Source organism: Cygnus atratus, chromosome 1 (assembly GCF_013377495.2).
Source record: "Cygnus atratus isolate AKBS03 ecotype Queensland, Australia chromosome 1, CAtr_DNAZoo_HiC_assembly, whole genome shotgun sequence".
NCBI lineage: Eukaryota > Metazoa > Chordata > Aves > Anseriformes > Anatidae > Cygnus > Cygnus atratus.
Window position 1 is genome coordinate 86184924 of NC_066362.1, and position 18394 is coordinate 86203317.

General features: G+C 46.9%; 1 protein-coding gene across 10 annotated transcripts in view; it reads right to left on the bottom strand.

Annotated features, from left to right (window-relative positions):
• The window catches only part of ILDR2 (immunoglobulin like domain containing receptor 2), a 37116-nt gene that overhangs the window by 4722 nt on the left and 14000 nt on the right, over positions 1-18394 (bottom strand). For 3 of the 10 annotated variants that reach the window (XR_007707737.1, XR_007707736.1, XM_035540383.2), the window contains exons 4-7: positions 8920-9066; positions 7992-8168; positions 2647-2763; positions 812-1022 (exon numbers count right to left, since the gene is read on the bottom strand). Coding sequence is in view for 8 of the 10 variants with exons in the window: in XM_035540383.2 (XP_035396276.1) it covers positions 812-1022; positions 2647-2763; positions 7992-8168; positions 8920-9066 (652 nt within the window). In the remaining 2 variants the exon portion in view is untranslated. Of the gene's footprint in view, positions 1-811; positions 1023-2646; positions 2764-7991; positions 8169-8919; positions 9067-13469; positions 13527-18394 lie in introns of all 10 variants that reach the window. The other 7 variants (XM_035540381.2, XM_035540382.2, XM_035540384.2 and 4 more) reach the window with 7 other exon arrangements.

The following is an 18394-nucleotide window of genomic DNA, read 5'->3' on the forward strand; positions in this document are numbered from 1 at the left end:
TTCATCCCCTTCCGTAGGAAGAGATGTATCACATCCTAGAAAAGCCTACTTCTCTCTGCTGACTGTAAGGGCGGCCTGGTGTGGATAGCTCAGATTCTACATGCCTGACATTACCAGAGATTAACCCCGGGATGCACCTTCCTTGTCCTCCGCTGTGCAGGGCTGAACTTTCTTCCCTTAGCCCCAGCACTTGTAGGTGTATGTCCTGCTGGGAAAACCCAAGAACCTGGCTACAGAAGCTCACAGGAGGGTAATTTTGAAGCAGGTTTAAAGGGAGTGAACTGGCACAACAGCTCAGTACTGACGGAAGTAAATCCCTGCCATCGCTTTTGAGGGACTGGGCTGCTGGTATGAGGGAAGAAGCACATGACATCTCTTCTAGGTGCCAAAGTGCCAGTCCTTCAGACCTGGAATACAGGTTTTGGTGCACCAAAGCACCGGGGTGTGATTCCTAACACAGTGCACCAGCACTGAGAAGTGCCTGAGGGATCAGGTACAGATCTCAAGGGAGCACTATGGGAAGGTGACTTTGTTTCCTATTTATCTCACTTTTACATCCTACCTGGAATGGTGCCAGTACCTAGCACTGCCCAGCTGGGGAGGCTTCAGCAGAACTATAGGAATCAGATCGATTCTGTCCTCATCTAAGACATCTTCCATCTGAACCTTTCTCTCCAGCTGCAACCCCTCCGTCCTACTAGGCTAGACCAGAGCAGCAGGAAATGGAGAACAGCTACCAGTACATCTGTCCCTTCTCTTTAACTTACTACTTTGGCTGATACAGTAGCCTCCAAAACATAGCACTCCTCACCTGTGTCGGAAACTGTCCCTCTCATCTCTGTAATCAGAGACAGCCTGGGATCTCGACGTGCTGCCCCCGCCGACCACTCCTGCCCAGTACTCAGCATCCCCATCCAGGTCTCCTGCTGGAGGCAGAGGTTTCCTCCGCGCCTGGCGGTAGGGCTGTCGGAAGTTCAAGTCGTCCTCATGCAAAGAGCTGAGTTCAGAGATGGTGTTGTTATCTGAAGGGGAGGTTGCAGAAAAGAAATGAGATAGGCATTACCTAGTAGCATATGGGAGAGGAGAAGAGAGGACAGGAAGGCTGTGGAAAGCCTGGCTGCAGATTTCTCAGACAGAAGCTGAGCTGTCCTCCATTAGAAAAAAAAAAAATCAAAATGGAACCCAAGGCCCAAACCCTTGTGTGACTCCTGTGGCTCAGTTTGGACACAGATCTGGTGTTGGACCAACAGGTCTTCTGAACTGGTTAACCAGTAGCCAGATGGGATATTCTAAGGGTATCTCAACTGGCATCAGATGCTTGTGTTCAGACAACAAAGTTCAGCCTTTGTGCAGAAATCCCCCCTCAGCCCTGCTTCGCTAGCACGTGTGAGCTCTCCACCCTCACGAGGTGGGCGCTGTGCTTGGTGGTGCATCATCCCAGCAATTGTGCCACCTCCCCCTTTCCTGGTGTGAGACAAGCTGGCTCTGGGTTTGGCCTGACTTGCTCAGTTAAAACAAAAACAACCCCCTCAAAAAAAAAAAGAAAAAAGAATTAAAAAAAAAGTAAGAGACTGTCTGAATCACTGTCAGTCTCTACCCCGTCAAGCACATTGACATCTGGAGGCCTGACATACCAATCTGGAGAGGTCTTTTTATAGTAAATCTTGTGGGTGGAGAAGACAGTGTGCTCAGCAATGACTGTTTTAGAAGTACATATAATTTGTTAGTTATGCCTAATCTGTACAGAGCCTTGATGTAATGTCATTCCCTAAAGCCCCTACCTTCATTGATTTGCAGGATCTCACATGTCTGTTTTAAAAGAGCCTCTGCCAGTGCCTAATATGGGTTAGCTCTGCATCAGTCGGATGCTGCACGGAGGAACCAAGCCCCCCAGCCTGCTGTTGTCCTCAGAACAGCTAAAGAACAAACACCAGCACTGCAGGCCCTCCTCGTGCACATAACCTGTCCCACCACTGCACCTCTGTCTCCTAATGCAGAAAGATCCTCAAATCCTCACTAGGGTTTGTGCTGACACCCATTAAACACCCCTTCAGTCTTTATTTAGGAAAACAAAGCCTGCAATAGGAAGACAGTGAGGAGTTCCCTGCAGAAGCTCCCTTCTGAGCTTGCATCATGCCCCTCCCTTTCACCTGCAGTGTCTGACTGCCAAGCCACCAGTGCTGCTGCACATAGTACCTCTGATCTTACGTTGGCCAGTGTCACCAAACCTCCTGGTAATCCCCTTGCTTCCTGAATCTTTCTTGTAGTCCCTTTTGCAGGGCAAAACCCACTCCAAACTACCTTTATGCATCATTCAAACCATACTGTGGGCACCGCAGCACACAAAACAGACCTGGCTTTTCAGACCATGATGATCCAAAAGCTCAATTACCCGAGCAGCCAATTTTCATGATAGTTTGAGTCTCCCACACCTTGTTTAGTCTAATGAAGGATGATTATTAGGTGAGCAGTAACTCTTTAAAATCAGAACATATCCATAGATTCCTAAGATCCAGACTTTATCCATCCCAGGATTAATATCCTAGAGGCTAGCTTTAAGACAAAGCCAGTGAACTTTTAGCTATGAATTTGCAGAGTATTTTTCAGGTCAGTGAAAAACAAAATCAAACCATTCTTGTTCCTCACATCGTTCTCGCATCCTCCTAGCTGGGTCAAACTGAGCCAGTTCTTTCTCGACGTAGTACAGCACCTTCATGGAGTCCCTTTCCTTGTCAGTTTGTATCCTGTACCCTTTGCGCACTGCTGGGGAGAAAAGAAAAGAATTTAGAGGAAAACACATTTAAGTTTGAGGAGACTTTCAGACAACATTGCTTCTACAGTTGAGCTCACATTTGCAGGCAGGTAGGCTGCATCTTCCAAAACAGTGAGTCAGTCCTTGCTTCAGAAGAAATTTGTCTCTAAGGTGGGATGTGAAGTTGTGAGCAGCTGCATCGTTTAGAAAGTTTGCAGCAACAGCAAAAAATGTCTTGGAAATACCCGATCTGTACAGCCAAATGCATCAAGTGGTGACATTGCCACAGTGATTCCACCTCCTACAGAGGATGGCAGGGAGGAAGGTAGCAGTCGCTTCCCCTTCCTTAGCACTACCGAAAGGATTTGTCATGGTATGGGAGAAGCAGTGCCAGATCAGGCTTCCTCCATGCAGCAGAGGTAGTGAGCTCCCAGGCTGCAGGGGAAGCAGGTGGCTGAGCATGTGGGAGCTGTCACTTCGCAGGAGCACTCCACATTCCCAGCCCTACGAATTCTGCTCACACGGGTTGAAAAGCATGTGGTAGGAGATGCTCCAGAACACGGAAGGAAACATAGAAAGTCCCATAAAGCACATCGCACTGAGATCTATACCAAATCCAATAATGGGGCCAATCAGGTCACTGGGTAACTGTGAAACTGCTTGCTCTGGAATTCTTTATGTGCAGTATTTTACAGAATAGGTAGGTTTCACACAGACATTAGGTGCTTGAGTCCACTTGCAGGGGAAGCCTGGACAGCTTTTTTGGCTTTGCCACCTTCCTGTGCATAGAAAAGAAGCTCCTACACACACAGAGCCACAGCAGCTCTAACTCTGGCAGGCTGGCTCCATGCACACTTTATGTGCTAAGCCTATGAATAGCCTGGCTACCTCAAGGCCAGTCTACAGTCAGCAAGCAAAGAACTCCACCTATTAGGGCGTTGAAGAAAATAAAGCTTCTATAGCAGATTGTTTAAGAAACGTCTGAGCCTGGGGCTATTCGAAGATTGACAGAAACACAGGTCTCAGTCCCAAGGAGCTAACCCTGAAATTCAGCCTCATTAGAGCACTGCTGTAAGGATGAGTCGCTTATCACTACAAAACGAACCTGTCTGCCTTGCACGGGGTTAGTGTGTTCCCTTGTGTGAACACTGCAGCGTTGCATGAGCCCTCCTCTTGACGCACTATTTTAAAAAAATACTTGGACGGTGGTAGTGAGCCAACCTCTTCCTTCTGTTTTATCCCATACACCGATATATCAGTATCTAGCATATGGGTTTGATAGTACGTTGCATAGTATGCAGTGTGGGCTGAACAAGGACTTGGCACAGGTATTCTTAGGCACCTTCTGTCCTAAGCTGCTGTGCTTGTGTCTGTGCACTATGAAAAAAACACGCTCTGCCTCAGAAATGGCTGTGCCATAGGAATTGGTGGAACAATTCCTGTAATACTCCTGCAAATTGCTTCAGGAGGAAGTGCTTTACTATGGATTTTAACTGTGTCTATGTAAAGTGAATTTCTAGATCTTGAAATATTGCCTAGTGTATTTGTATTTGGGAAAGGTATTAGGTGTTAAAATGTAGTACGGGTCTATCGCAGTCCTGCTTTCAATGTGTCTCCAGGACAAACCCAGATAGCTCAGCTGATGGCAGTCTGGAGTTTCAGTTTTATCATCACCACAAATATGTGTACAATAAGTGTAAATGCACACCATGACTTACAGAACACAAGGAACCCTGCCTCTGCCTTCCAAAGTGGAAGACCAGCATGTCTCTGCAGGTGAGTTGGACTGACTGGCCTCAGAAGTGGTGACTCCTGCTGCACTGACAGAGCTGGCACAGCATAAGCAACAGCAGTGCAAGTTCTCTGCTTTGCCTCACCATCACAGTTGACCTCTGGTCTGATACACTGCCAGGAAAGAGCCCTCTCGCTGTTCTTCCTTCCAGTGCATCTCCTAGGAGCTCAGCTGAGCTACCACCTCACTTTCACACAGGCCAACAACCAAACATTAGCTGGAAATGACTCTGACCTACTGATAGCCTTTGGGGAACTTGAGCAGGCAGCTTCCAGATTCTGTCGCACAAGAACCACTAATCATGCTGAGGCTGTGCCAAATATCTATTTGGGCAACATCTTTAGCTGCTGGAACCGATGGGAGATTTAGCTAGGCTTCATGCTAGCTTCATGCTTGACTTGCTATTGCAGCTATGTATCAAAAGGAAAGTGACTTTCTTGGGTAATTCTGTAAGCATCCAGAAATTAACTTGGGAATTAAATCTGCAAGGATGACTGTGAGCAGCCCATAAAAAGGATTTTCCATTACAGATAAGGCATATTTTGTCTCTACATTTATTTATTAAATACTTCCGGCAATGATATTGAATGTTCAACTTATTAAATCTCTTTATTATTCCTTTGTGTGAGATTCAAAGATATTATTGCTTCTTCCTCATACCCTTCTTCATCCATAAATTGCCAAAATCCTTCAATAAGGTCTGCATATTTTTAGACCCATCTCAATTATAATGAAATGAAGATGCAAAGATGTTAAGCACTTGTCCAGAACCATTCCATTAAAGTCAAAGGGAATGGAACATTCTTCCCTGCTAGAGCATATTTTCTTCTCCTGAACAGTTCATAAATTTCTAATGCTTAATTTGTTTAACTTTGGACACTTTTTTTATTCTTCTGTGGGTGGAACCAAGTCAGACAAAACTGTAAACTGTTTCCCTCCCCAGAAAGGACAGCACTACTATTTTTTTCAGGCAAGTGTGGTTAGGAAGTAAGTGATTTCTCATCCTTTTCTATTTCTTTTCACTTTCTATATTGGAGGTCTGGAGTTCAGCTCTCGAATTAAAAGCTTCCCTATGTGCATGGTCTAGAGAATCTATGCCAGAGTCTCCAGGTAACCACTGCATTTAAAATAGAGAGCATACATCCTAACTTATGTGTTCCCAGCAGTTCTAACTACGAGAACTGAACGTTCGTTTTTATTTTCTGTTCAGCCCTAAGTTCAGGACCAAGTTCCTAAGCTTCACTGGAGCTTTGTCACATGGCGTTTATGTAACTGTAGGCAAATTTTTTAAATATTCTCGTGCCTTAGTTTGCTCACTAGATCACCTCACAGGGGTCAGCTACAAGCACAGAAGCTAACTAGGGCAAAGGCTGCACTTTTCAGACTGGCAGCCAGGATTACAGAATCCTCCAGTTTCCATCCCCTAGCACTTCTGATCCTATTGACCATTTTTAAATGAACTAGACAGAAGTTTTTGGTATCAAAGATACCAAGTTTTTACAAGTTTCAGATCAGACCTACAATAGCTGTGTGGAGGATGCAGAGACCATAATTAGTGCTCCTTCTGAGCAAAGACCTTCATTATCCATTCAACTATTATCTGTTTTGTTTAGCTTGCCGTCTGGCCAACCAGCAAATAAGCAGCTTGGAAGAGCCATGTAACGTGTTCTCTCTTCTACAGCATGTAATTAGGGGATATTCTGGAATGATAACGGAGCTTAAGAGACAAGGAAGGGAGTGCAGGGAATCAACCTGCCTTAGCTGCTCAGTTCAAGGAACACCTTCTTTGTGCATCCCCCTGCACAACAGGAGCATGATCCAGGCTAAGGGCTTGTCCATATTAATAAAATAAATATTAATTTTAAAATAATAAATAAATAAAAAGCTTAAGAACCTGTCGTCTCTCCACAACAGTTAAAAGTCACTACAGTAATAGTTTAATTTGCACTATGTAGTATTGCCTGTCAAATATTGAGCTGAAGATTTAAGTCTTGACAGTTTGATTCAGATTATATAATAAATGCATTTTTCTGTGTAATAACCATGGATGCTAAAGGCCATTCCATTTGGTTTCTAAACACATCCATAGTTTTTTATTCAGCATTTGTGCTCTGCTAGTAAAGCACAGCAGAGACAAGCACTGGGTCTGTGATTTGACTCTTAAAAAATCCCTGAGGTTCCCACAGCCAACACCATGTTCTACAAGCAGTGACATTTTGCACAAGAGAAAAAAAAAAAAAAAAAGCACTGTGGCTGTCATTCATCATTTTCTGACAAAGGTTTTTGAATTGGATACATTCTGCTTTGGATCAGTGACTGATTTATTTCCTATTTCAAAATGCACCATTCCAGAGCTCTGTTTTCATTTTGGTGGGAAAAAAAATGTATGGCTGTTGAATGAAAATACTTCTAGTAATTCTGAAAAGGTTAATATATTGACTGGGGCAGGGGAAGAATGTGGAAGGTTATTCCAAAAGCTTAATTATTTGAGTAGGCTACTTGATTTGTGGAACTTTTTGGAACTGTCTTATCAACACACTGTCACGAGTAAATTTAACAATTGATAATTAGTGTAGAGCTTTCAAATCAGACATGTGGCTGGATCAATGGCAAACATACTCTGTCAGTATGGTGACTATCTTGGTAAGTCACTTCTGCTGCTGCAGTATGTTTGAGTTCAGGCAGCCACTCTAGTCTTGAAATGCTGCTAGGATGTGGCTAAATAGCCATTCTCTTCTTCCTTGAAGGCAACTTCCTTTACAGCAGAAGTGACCCTCACTGAGATAGAAGCACCATACCCATATTCTCTCTGTCTGACATTGATCTATAACTCCCTTCTAGTTAGAAGCCTTTTATCACACATTTCATAAATGGAAAGGCTGAACAAGCCAAGTGACCTACTGACTTCTGTCAGGTATGGGAGGGGATCCAGCCGCAAATGCTCTTGGGCAGAAATGACAAGGGAGCACGTACCTGTGTTCGAATTGCTACAGGGGCAGTAAAACATGCTGCAGCAAAAACTGCTGCCAGAGGGGAAGCAGCGCTCTACACAGAGCAGCAAAAGCAGTTTACCAAGACAGAGCAGCTTGCAAGGCATTGGCTCTAAGGGGAAAACAGCCACTGCCTCTGCTCCTCTGCAACCACCTTCATTCATCCTTTTCTCTCCCGCAAGCAAAGGTTTAGAAAGGGGCCCAGAGCACGAACCTGACCTCCCATTCCCTGCTGGCCTAATTCAGTACCCCCAAACAGACACTTTGCTGATGGCATTAGACAAGTCTGACCACATGGCCCTAAGGGATGCAAATGTCATTGCCAGCACCAGGATTAAAATACGATTTGTCTGCGTTTATCCTGTTCATTGCACTCTATCAGCAACGCATACCCCTCCCGTTCCCAGCCCTGCTCCCAGGAAGAGAACTGAATGCTGTGCTTGGCACTGCAAATTACCGTTTTGGCTTCCTCCGCTGGTGTCACTTGGGGCTAAGGGAGGTGGGTGTGACTTATCCATCAGCACAGCAGGAGATGGGACACCGGCTACAGGAACACTGGGGATGTAGTATGGACCTGGCATGGAGGAGACCGCAGGAGGGTACCCTGCCTTTGCTGCCTTGCCTGCTACATACACTGAAAAAGAAAAAGAACAGCAGTCAGCATCACGCCAGCCTCCCCCAGAACCACATGGCTTGTGGCAGAAACCTGCACACCGCTGACATTGGTGACAACCCAGCAGGAGACAACTGGACAAGTGAAATGACAGGGGCCGATACGAATTTCTCTAAGCCTCAAATAGCACTGAGGGGAGTTTAGAAAGTGCTCACGGCATGTCATGTGAGCACTCCAAGATGCCCAGCGTCTGGAAGATACCCAGCGTGTTAGAGCCAGCATTACTGCTGCCACAACTTAGCAGCAGCTCAGCTTTAAAAACAACTTATGTCTCAAGCTGCAGGGATGAGGCTCATGAAACTTGACAGATCTGCCTGAGCCTGACCAGGAACCTTGCTGGGTTGCAAGGATTTTGCACTGTTGTAGAGGGCAGCTGCTTTGCACTGTCGGGAAGAAACCTCCCAGGATGCTTTTAGCTCTGCCCCCGCAACACTCGCTGACATGACAGCAACTTTGGAAGGGGAGCATGACACTTTGGAGAAGCAGACGCAGCTGCCAAGGCAGGGAGGCCTCAGAAAATTACATTTGTAATTAACTTTGAGCGCTCAAGCATTGAGCAATAGGTCAGATGCTTCACTCCCCAAGAACTAGTTCTTGAGTCAAGCAAAGTGCTCAGGGCAAAGCAAGCAACATTAGCACATTCTCCTCCTGTTCTGCCAGGGAGCAGAGGAGGTAAAGAAGATCCGTGCCAGGCCTGGACAGGGTCACTCACGCGCCCGGGGACAGCAGCAGGACTCAGGACAGCAGGGGCAGCGGACGTAACAACAGCAGCTGTGTGGGCAGCACTGGCACCAGCAGATCCCCACCAGGAGGAAGAACAGGAACGCGCCCAGGATCACCAGGCCCACAAAGACCCACTCTGGAAAACACGGGGAGAAAAAGAGATACTTACAGGATTGCACATCGCTGGGGAAGCGAACAGCAGCAACATCATCCCTGTGGAGAGCACAGGGGCAGAATAGATGGGTGGGGCTTTTAATAGAAATGGACTCCCTCCTGGTTTAGGACCATGTCAAAGCAGAAATGACACATGGCAGTGAGAAACAGAGCTACCAAAATATGGTCCCTTCTCAAACTCTCTGGCTGGCTGAGAGGCAAGCAGCATGCAGGCAAGAGCTCTGGTTCCCCACACGGAAACCCTTCATCCTGTGGCAGACCTGTACGAATGCTGCAGGACATGCCCTGTTAGCATTTGGGTCTCATTAAAGACTCATTCTTCTCAGCCATGTTCATGCCCTGCTTATGTGTTTGTTCCCTACCCATATTCCAGTTTTAATGGGACAAACGACGGTGAAAAGCAGGCTATAAATAGCCCAGTAAATGAGCCAGGCCTGCCCCTTCACAGCTAGGCCCACGCACACAATTATTCTTTTGAATGTGCTGAACGAACATCCTATTCAGGCGCTGCAGCCAGCCAGGAAACCTAACAACCACTTTTTTTTTTTTTTTTTTAATTTTCACTGAAGCCTCAGATGAAGTCTGTGCAAGTGACAGGGCAGAAGGGATGGTCCACAAAAATCGTGATGGGGCTGTAATGGGCTCTATTTACATTACATGGGAAGGGGAGCAAGAAAAGGTCCCTAAAACTCTGCTGCCAGGAAATCTGTAGCAGCAGCAGCAGCCATGCTGAGGGCAGGTGCCCAGCCTGCCATGGGGCAGCTCTCAGCCCTTCACTTCACTGGGGATGGTGGGCACAAGGCTGCGCATACTGCCGCATGGCAATTCCCTGGATCAAGGGAATGGTCAGCAAACCCACGTGGACCAAGAAATTTCAAGTCTTTGAATGTAGAGGAAGCCTGGAGTTGGTTTTATATCAGAAATATGCACCAGCCTATCTGGAACTAAGACCGCTGGTGAGGGAAAACCTGTGAGGAAAGACACCAGAGGTTCCCAGGTGGTTGCTCAACCACCTTGGAAAGCTGGCAAGAAGGCAAAGAAAAGAAGTGGTGGGGCTGCTCAGCAGTGGGGTGGGGTTTATACCACGAGAAGAAAAAACAGCAGGCCACTCTTTCTGAACTGAAGTCAAGCATTCTCTACAGGGCCTCCTGGCACAATGGTATTTGGGCTGCAGAAGGGTTGATACAAGGGCTGCAATGCAAGGACGGAATGACACCGAGCCGAGTGAGATGAAAAGTCGAGGAAAAGATTCTTCAGCTTGGAACAACCAAAACACAAGTTCTTTCTAGTTCTTAATAAAATGCAAAAATGAGAGATCTCATTTTTGATTCATCCACAGAGTTCTGTTTGAGCAGAAGTAAAATTCTTTTCTTTGTTGGCATTTTCCTTCACTCTTCTACAAATAATTGCCTTTTTTAAATGCAATTTTTAATTTCAAACTTATGAATGTCAGTGAAAGATCTGGCATTTACAAATCAAAACACTTCATTTCAGAAGTGTAAAGTGAAACATTTTATGTTTTTTGAATATTTTATTTCTCTCTTGGCTGAAACAGACGAATTTCATTTAAACTTGCAGATAATTTTGGTCCTTGTGGAATATTTTTTGGTGAAGTTACTCTATGTTGAGAAAAACTCAGCTAATGAATAAGGAAATAGCTGGAGGGAAGCATTCATGAATGGAAAAGTAACAGCTGATAGGAAATTGTTAATACAGTTCCTCAGGTACCAGTTCTACGAGCCATCTTATTCAATGTTTGCATGAATGACCTTGACACAGAAAATAAGAATGCATTAATGCAACTTAAGGGTAAGAGGTAGGGAAGCATTCCAACAAAGATGAATACTGGAATATCTTACGGAAAGGGCAAGTTGTCCTTGGGCAGGCCTACAATAAGAAACATGTAACAGCAACATGCTGAATTTCAAGGTGTGCAGCAATACTTTCAGGGTCACGTGTTCAAGGATCAAGAACAGTTTCTGCTGTGAACAGGACTTCATTTCTTGAAAGCAACCAAAAATAAAGGACACACTATACTATTCCATCACAGGACAACTGTAACCACTTAGGCTATACAGCCACAAAAAAATGTAATTGTAATCTTGTGCCCCATAGAGGAGGAATTTCCAGTAGTAGTGTTAAGGAATGCCTTCATAAAAGGCCTCCAAGTAACTTCATCTGAAGTTACTGACATTATACAACTCGGATCATCATTGCACAAGAAAAGATGGATTCAGGCTGGAGCTCATGCGAAGCGGGGATTCAAGAGTGAAGAACAGATTCGACAGCCTGCCTTGCACAGAGAGAGCAGAAGCTTGCTGCATTAGCCTGTCATAAAGAAGGCTGCGAGCAGACATAGTTGCTGCCAGGAAATATGCTAGGAGGATGAATGCTAGGGGAAAAAGCAGTTATTATGGTTAAGGGTCCTAAATAAATGAGCATAAACAGGCTATGAGTAATGTCGGTGGAAGCTAGAAGCAGCACATCAAAGAAGGCGATGCAATGTGAGAGAGAAAGGCCAAAACCAGGCTACTTTTAAGTTTTTTAAGTTTTTTTAAGTTTGCTAAGCTTATGAAAAGCATGAAATAACATGGTGCTTGGGATAGCAAGTGAGATAGTAAGCCAGACTTCTTTCCAGCCCTGTACTTCCTAGTCTATGCCACTCTGAGCAGGTCAGAAGCTTTCTTCTGTCATGTTCTTGTCATGAAATATTACTGCCTGACGGAAGTGGCCAGCCACAGCTATGCAATGAAGCTCAGGTGTCAGATCTCCAGAGCTGTTAACAAACTGTTCACTAATAAAGGATAAAAGCCTGGTGGAGGAAAAAAACAAACAGCAAGTCCACTGTAAGTGTACTTGTGGTCCTTCTGAAAATGTTCTAGGAGTATAAAAAGAGATCAGATTAGTATGTATGTTACGTGTTACTCAGCACCAGGAGAAAACATTTGAAATCCATATCCCAGTCACAGGAAGGATTTGATCTCACAGAGTTAGACCATTTGCTTCTGTGATAAGGTTAAGAAAACAGCAAAAGAGCTCGCTGCCTCCTCCGTAATGCACACAACTGGGAGTTCAACCAGTTTTACCTGCAATTGCCTAATCCTCACCCTGCTACAACAGCCATTACCTTCTCTCACTGCCCTTCCAGATACACCTGTGTAACCCTGAGGTGTAAACATTTACCAAGCTGAAATGCAATGAATCTCACTGTCTGAAAACTACCGGTTTGTGCTTGCAAGAGCATCTGATTTTGTTAATTCAGGTTAACAGGTAACGCAGATGATGTGTGGTCTGTTACTGCTTTTTATACTTCCTTGTTTTTTATACGTATGCAGTGGGGTACCAGAAAGCTACCTGGTCAATATACAGGAATTGTACACCCATCCAGTAGGACTGTAAATAGTGGGGAAAAAAAAGCATTAGGCAACAGAGAATCAACCTCTGTCCATGCTGAACAGGCCAATCCCTCTCCTGCCATGCTGAGCTTCCAGGGAGCTCTGGGTTTCACTGGAGGTGGAGGAGTGTCTGCCTTCTCTCCATTTGCATCTCTGGGACAGCTTTGAAAATAGCTTCACACATTTATATGGAGATGTATTTCTGCACAGAAGTGTGAAAGAATGCCTTCCTGGGCACTGTCAGGGGATGATCATGACTCTAGGGCTAAATGTTCCCACAGCTCTTCCCTTTCAAGGACAACGTGTTGCAGTCTGTTTCCTCTTTAAGGAGTGCCCCAGTTGGTGGCTCTCATTAGTTTGGCTAGCGAGGGAGTTGTCACAGGCAGAGATCCCTCATAGCCGGTCCAGCCACCTGGAGTTACCTAGGATAATGCCCAGGACACACGGCACGAGAGGGCCCGTGCCACCGCCGGGTTGCTAGCCAGTGCTCTATTTCTAGCACTTCCTGTGCTGCCATCTGGGGCGATGGCTGTAACAGTACCTGCAGCACAGAGCCCAGGGAGGGGAAGTTACTGGTGCACGAGAGAGGATGACGTACAGGGCCATATGGGCACACGAGGCTGCTGAGGTCTCCACAGGCTGGAGCAGCGTTGCCTTGGTTCTAGCTGAGAGCTTGACACGAAACTTCTTCTGAACAGCGCTGGCATTTCTGCTCTCACGCTGACCCTGGCATGGCATTAACCATTTCTGTAAGTCGCCTCCCAGCATGGCCACTCCTCCCCCAGTCCCAGCATCAGCTCTCAGTTCTCAACCCAACATGCATTTCCAGTAAGCAACAAGCTTTTTTCTTTTCTCCACCAGATAAAGTACACATAAGAGTAAAACGTACGCCACATAAAAGATGCTGCAGAGGGATAAACAGACAAGATGACAGATGACTGCATAATTAAAGGATGAAATGGCTGAATACCTGGCATAATCTCCACAGCAAAACTGGGCAAGAGATCAGCAAGCAGCCCTGTCCTGCCTAGAAAAGACAGAAGGAGGAGAAGAAGGAGAGAGGTTACTGCAAGAAAAACACACTTCCCAGCCCCTGCCTTAGCTTCCAGTCCCCTTCCTCATCAGCCCACTCGCACTCCTGGCAACCACAGATCTCATCATGCTCGATGCCTGGTGTCCGCCTCGGCACCTCTGCCATTTCTCTGTCCTTGCATTTTACCAATTTATCTCTTCCTCAGCAGAGCTTGGGGGGAACAGAGCTTCTCTGATTTAGGCACAAAATGACAAGTAGAGGGGCGTCCCCTTAGTGTGATTAAAAGGTAGTATCTTCATCTGGAGTTATGCTCTACACATGCAAAAAACTCCTGGAAACACACAACATCCCTCCAACAGAAGGATTTGGTTTACTTTAAAAATGTACTGATGTAGTTTGAAAGGATGTGCAACATCTTTAACCCAAGGCCCTTGACAGCCACACGCATTGAACAGCCACAGGTCGTGCCCTCCACGTGGGGCTCTGCAGCTCCAGAGACAGCTCCAGGAAAGCACAACTGTGAGCATGTGCCACTTCTTTCCAGATGCACGAGCAGCTTGGTGAGACTGTATGATATAAAGCCAACTCTCAAGTGAAGCAAACCAACCAGGGAAGGGCTCATGTACAATTTCACAGAATCATTTTGCAAAAGGAAAAGAAAAAAAAACATAAACAAGAATTTGACTTTTAATTTAGAACTGAATACAAACAAAATCCAAGCTCAAAGGCAGCTTGGTGCCTATTTGTTTTGGCACTGTGCGTCTGGGATATTTCTAATACACAGCAAACATCCTACACAGTGTTCAGCTATAATTCACATGCACTTGTGCATGGGCAGAACAGCACTGTGTGCAGTTGTGCTTTGTGCTCTTTTCAATAGCACCAGGATCGTGCTCAGTTTTTTTAGGATGTGCTATAAGGTAGGAGAGCTGTGCTCTAGAGAGGCATACATTGTGGCTGGACCTTAGCTGATGCAGCTGAGGGTTAGCCAGTGTAAAAGGCAGTCGAAAGCTACCCCACGTGTCCTCCAGGTCCTGCACTGAGCAGAGCTCAGACACAATGATGAATTGGGCCCCAATTTCCTTGACCTCAAGCCTGCCCTTGAAGTGTGTTATAATAAAAGAGATTGCCACTCTGTTTTTCTCAGTGCTTCAGCTGAGCTTCTGCAGAGATCAAAAATCCACCAGGATGCCTGCTGGAGCCATAATGAACATCCTCTGAATACAGGCAGTGCTTTGCAACCAGTTGCAACTCATCAAAGCTGTCTAGTGCTCACTGTAACACCACCAAGAGGTGCTCGCGAAGCCTTAGCAAATGACACAGTTCAGGTAATTGTTCTTCATTTACTACTTTGAAATAGGACTCCTGCCATCCGCCTACTGCAATATTTTCATCTGCATATACAAAGAGTTTCACGACATTGGTAGTCCATTTGCTGGAAGGATCAAGTGTCCAAATGCTTGTTCAATGAAAACACGCGTACTCTCTGCTCTCTAGATATGGGCATGCACATAACACACACAGGGTAAGCCTTGCGCGTCACAAGTGGGCTCCAAATGTACGCCTTGTGTCAAGATATACCAGATTTACATTATGTTCCATATGCACATTAAATATAATCTCTATTTTCTCAGCACGCACAAACAATATGCAATTCTTGCGCAGGCCTCCGTGCCTGCCTGTGAAGAGTGCACGTGTGGGCCACATGCTCACAGAGCATACAGGCAGACACGGGCACGCAGCCTGCCTCCCACGTATTACAACTCCACGCAAGCTTGTGTGCAGTCCTTGCCCGACAGCAGATGTCAGTGGCCAAACAGCTGGAGGTAAAGAGCTAATGGGGTTTGGGATGGCAGAGGTGAGGCAGTGACAGCCATACAGAGCAGAATCTCCATCTTGCTAGTCCAAGAAGCTGTCTGCTTTGTTATGAACCTACCCGAAAAGCCTCGACCCTTGCATGTGCTGAGGCCTCATGATCCCCAGGAGGAACTGAACGTTCAAGGGGTAAGCAGCATCCCTCAAAAACAGCAGTGCTGTGAGAATTTTCGTTACAAAGACAACTGGGGGCTCTGTCCCCATCTCTACCCCAAATTAATTCCCCATTAATCCTTCTCCCTGCTGCCAGGTCCAGGCGGGTGAGGCCAGGCTTGGCCACAGGGATGAGGCAGGAGGCTCCATCAGGTGCCCCGTGCAGAGGCCGAGCTTCCTCCTCCACCAGCATAGACAAGTGGAGCCGAAACACCCAGGAGCAGACTGTGGTGCCGAGTTGCAGCGCTGCCCCCCATCTGCAAGGGCTCCATGTCCTCTGCGCAAGCTCCCGCCCTTGAGCCCCCAAAGGGATTCAAGAGGGAATAGAGGATATAGAGGACGGCCCCATTTACCAGGGTCATCCAGGAAGCTCTGATCGAGCCAGGAGCATGTCCTCGTCCCAGCACGGATCTGGGACACGTTCCCATCTCTATTCGCACCACGCTTGAGGCTGCGCTCCCCCACAGCAGGGCACCCCTCGTGCCCCAGGCCTTGGCCAAACCTGAGGTGCGAGGCAGCCCCCCAGCCCCTGGGCTGTGGTGGAGGAGCACAGTGGAAAAGGTGGAGGAGAAAGGGGTGAAGGAAGAGCTCAGGGGGTGCAGAGCAGGTCCTGATGGTGTGGAGATACAGGGGGGCACGTGGGGACACAAGTCGATACACAAGAGGAAGGCGGGTGGCAGCGCGAGGGCACAAACAGCAGCGGCTCAAGGAGAAGCAGGAATCAAGCAGCTACTTAGCAAGAGTCTGCAGAGAAAAGACACGAAAATAATTAGGGTAAGTGGTACAGCTGAAAAAGAAGTGACGGCAAGAATAAAGTAGGTGCAGGTGCAGTCAGGAACATAGCAATTGGGTAAATACAGGAACATGGTAAACACTGGCAACTGCATAAATGCCATAAATATTGGGTAAATACAGGAATAACTGTTGCATTGGTGTCCCTGTTGGAAACCACCTGCAGCAGCAGGGCCCACGGGAGGCAGCAGCTGCAGAGGGAACAATTTCTTCTTCAGAGGCAGAGTAATGTGCCAAGCCATGCCATGGCCAGAGGCCGCTGGCACGGGACGCTGCCCCGAGGGGAGGCTGGAAAGCACCGGGGAGGAAGCGTGGCGCCTGTAAACCCGCCGCTTTTCCAGGGAAGCTGCTGCGAGATTTATTGGGAGAGCAGGGCTCCGCAGCGAGTAGGGCCCTGTAAACTTTATCCTTTCTTCCCATCCTTCTCTTCCCTCTTTCAGTCGGAGGGAGAAACAGCAGCAGCCCTTCTCGGGGATCAAAGTTTTAGCAGGCAACAAAGACCTCCGAGGAGGCTGTTGCCATGGCTGCCTTGGTAACGGAGGTCTTTTAATCACGCCAGCCTCCTTTGTGAGCAGCGTGTGGCTGTCGCTGGCAAATACGGAGGAAAAGAGGGGTAAAAAAAAAAAAAAAAAAAAAACCTTGGCAACAAGTAGCACTTGTAAACGGCGTGAAATAAAGAAGCAGGAGCGGCCTGGCCTGGGACAAGCGGGATTGGACCGCGACGACAAAGGAGGCAGCGCAGTGGTGCGGGGCAGGGCAGGAGAGCAGTCAACACAGGACGCCCAAGGAGGACGAGGACGGAGGACGTGCGTGCCGGGGCCGGGGGGAGGCCAGCGGCCTTCCTGGCCTCCAGGCCTCTGCCAGCTTTCTCAGCAGAGGCTCCCACGCCCGTCGCTTCCTTCGCCTGCTGGCGCTACCCGCCTTCAGTCGCGGAGGCGCAGCTCAAGGTCGGAGAGCCCTCGCTGGGACACTGCTCGCGGACACGTCCCCGGCGGAGATCTGGCCCTCTTGTCCCCAGCACGTGGCCGACAGCGCTGCCATCCCCGCCACCCGCTGCGACCAAGTGCTGGCTCCGATGCTGCTGGCAGCCTCTCAGCAAAACGCAGAGAATCCCAAAATTGTCATCTTGGATGGGAAAATTTTGCCAAGAACTTTCCCATCTCCGAAACCACATCAACTTCTATAATACAGTCTCTCCTGGCAAGCAGGAGACTCTGAACCTCCCTTTATTTATCCCAGGTATTGAGTCATTTTGCTGAGTAAGAGCCATCTTATTAGCACTCCTTGCCATACACACACGTCCCAGGAGAGACTTACCCTCTCTGAAAGCCAACACACGTCTCCATTAGTACATTAGTTACTGTACAATGTGCTGTGTGTACGTGTATCTACCTTCATTCCTACCTACGGGTATTTATTACACTTGAAAAATTTGGGGTTTAGACTTGTATCAATATTGGCTAGTAATATAAATTACCGAAGATCTTGGTTTACCTATCAGGTAAGTGTCAGTTTCAGAAATTAAGAAAAAACGATGTGCTAATTGTTGTTTTTTAAAATACAATAACGATAGAAACTGAAGCATCTGAAAGATTACTTATAATATTTCACTAATACATCATTTATGGAGTATTGGCTGCCGAATCAGATGGAGAAAAAGTAGGCAAGAGCTGTCTGGCAAAGCGCATGGCTCACTAACCAAAGCATGAAACCAAGAATCCAGGATTAGTAGATCACTTTCTTGCCTCATCCAGGAACTCGACATGTTCTTGGGAATGAAGCCACTGTGTCTTGAAGCATGTCTAAGCAATGCACAATCTCGTCAAGCAAACATTCCTGAGCCTGCACAGACCTATGCATTTCAGGGTAGCCAGCTGTGCCTGCCTACACCTATAGCCATTGCCCTCCAGATGTTAACAGCCTCGGAAGGGACTGGTATAGCTGCTTTCACAGGACCCCGCAGCTGATTAGCAAACTCTGGCTTTCAGAAAGGCGTACTGGGTTATATGCAGCGCTGTGCAATTAAGCTAGACAGCTTCTCA